Source organism: Mesitornis unicolor, unplaced genomic scaffold, assembly GCF_000695765.1.
Source record: "Mesitornis unicolor isolate BGI_N332 unplaced genomic scaffold, ASM69576v1 scaffold15339, whole genome shotgun sequence".
Classification (NCBI taxonomy): Eukaryota; Metazoa; Chordata; class Aves; order Mesitornithiformes; family Mesitornithidae; genus Mesitornis; species Mesitornis unicolor.
In genome coordinates this window covers 366-2,588 of record NW_010209391.1, presented here as the reverse complement: position 1 = coordinate 2,588, position 2,223 = coordinate 366, and the positions used below count along the sequence as shown (strand labels likewise).

At 43.2% G+C, this 2,223-nt stretch overlaps 1 protein-coding gene across 1 annotated transcript in view; it reads left to right on the top strand.

Moving 5' to 3' along the window:
• FAT3 (FAT atypical cadherin 3) overlaps nucleotides 1–1,997 on the top strand; it is a gene marked incomplete at its 5' end in the record, with an annotated part of 64,252 nt that extends 62,255 nt beyond the window's left edge. The window contains one exon of the mRNA XM_010192871.1: nucleotides 1,792–1,997. Within this exon, the coding sequence (XP_010191173.1) occupies nucleotides 1,792–1,997 (206 nt within the window). The remainder of the gene's footprint in view (nucleotides 1–1,791) is intronic.
• Between the last annotated feature and the right edge of the window lie 226 nt (nucleotides 1,998–2,223).

Here is a 2,223-nt window from a genome sequence, read left to right as displayed (position 1 = left end):
AAGAAAGTTTAAGATGTTGGGGAAAGAGCTAGTAGCGGGTTAGCCGAAATTGAAGTTCAGCCAGTGGCGAACATGTTGCTTTTTTTCTATGTCCTCATTCAGTTTCTATAACACATGAGTTTGCTGTGACTATAGTGCTCTATGCTAAATTATTAAATGTGCAGATATATTTTTACAGACCAAGGTTATGTTAGACGCTGGGAGCAGAAGACTGGGTTCACTGGTTCTGACTGGGGTAAAAATAATTTTCTTCATAGCAGCTGGTGTGGTGCTATGTTTGTTTTTGTGACTAAAACAGTGTTGATACCGCAGGGATGTTTTAGCTATTGCTGAGCAGTGCTTACACAGAACCAATGCTTTTTCTGCTTCTCACAGCACCCCACCGGCAAGTAGACTGGGGATGCACAAGAAGTTGGGAGGGGACACAGCGGGTTCAGCTGGCCCCAGCTGGCTAAAGGAATATTCCATACCATACAACATCATGCTCAGCATATATAAAGCTGAGGATGAAGAAGAAAGTGGGGAGATACTCAAAGTGATGGCATTTGTCTTCCCAAGTAACTGTTATGTGTGATGGAGCCCTGCTTTCCTGGAGATTGCTTAGCACCTGCCTTGAATTCCTTATTTTGCTTTGCTTACACACACAGCTTTTGCTTTCCCCATTAAACTGACTTCATCTCAACCCATGAGCTTCCACACTTTTACCCTTCTGATTCTCTTCCTCTTGCTGCTGTGGGGTAAATGAGCAAGCAGCTGTGTGGGGCTTAGCTGCCTACCAGAGTGAAGCCAAAATGTTGATTTAAAAGATTTTTACTGGCTGGTCTGACAGGGGGTCGAGACCAGGCTCAGAGAAAGGTCATTGCAGGTGATTTCTATATGGAGCAGGTAGGGACTGTACCATTCCAGATGAAAGAGTAAATAACTGTTGGAAACATTAACAACTGTGTCCACCTTGATTATTGTGCCCTTCTGTATGTGGTACGTGCTTCCTTCCTACCTGAGGAAGATGTGGACCAAAACTTTCGTTCTCCTAATCCGCTTTTGTCACCAGGCAATTTAGTGATGTGGAAGAGCAATATTGCCAGGTTCAGTGTCAGTGTTACGGCATGATAAAAAGTTGTTCGACTTCATCTCCTGCACTGGTTTCACCAGCATTCACTCTTGGATACATTTGATCTAATTACACTGCTTATCTTCCAACTGCTCCTCGAATGACCTCTTGTTAGGACTATTTAATACTAATGTGTCTTCCTGTGTCATGTAAACTTTTTTTAAAACCAGAATTTTAATGAGCAGAAGAGCAGCGCAGCTGTATGATAAAGCTTTCATTAGAGGATTCCTTAATAGAACCCACTTCCAGTCCTTGATTGCATAATCAACAGCTAATGAAATTGTCTTGGTAACAAGAGCTACAGTGTATTACATCCTCTCCTGAGACTAAGTAGAAAGACAATTGTACCAACCTGAGAGGACTATTGATTGTTCACAGTATGAATTTGATTGCCCTTATGGGAAACTAAACAAGAGATCATCTTCAGCTCTGCTAAATGGATTCTGTTTCCACTGAAAGTTACTGGTTCACTTTCATACAAGGCGTTGGGGGGGCAATAAACACAGGCGGTGTAATCTCATTACAGATTTCCTGAGTCTGCAAGTTTGAAAGCACTGATCTCTGTAAAACAAATGGTGGCTGCTTAGTTCAGGTCCTCTGTGGTGTTTCTGTGTGTTTAAACTAAGTGGGAGCTCTGAAGGGATGCCCCAGCCCAATGTGTGTTGCTTGTCTTGTTGCAGGAGGGAATCCCAAAGGGAAGTTCGCTCTGGGACTGGTGCAGAATGAGTGGAAGGTTTATGTTAAAAGGCCTCTAGATCGGGAAGAGCAAGACGTTTATTATCTGAACATCACCGCCACAGATGGCCTCTTTGTAACCCAAGCTGCCGTGGAAGTGACCGTCACTGATGTTAATGATAACAGTCCAGTTTGTGAACAGGTGAGTTAGCAACACCCGCTGCAATCGACTGTTTTGTTGAAAGCGATGGTTTCCCTATGAGTGTCCCTACTATTTACAGATATTCACAGTTGATGCCTATTTTCATCCTTAAGGTCTTAGTTAAAGAATCTGGAGTGATCTGGTAAAGCAGCAGAACAAAGCAGTCCTGTGAAGCCAAGACTGAAGGATGATGGTCTAGTAAAACTAGCAAAGGAGTCTTGTCCCCAGTGGCCTT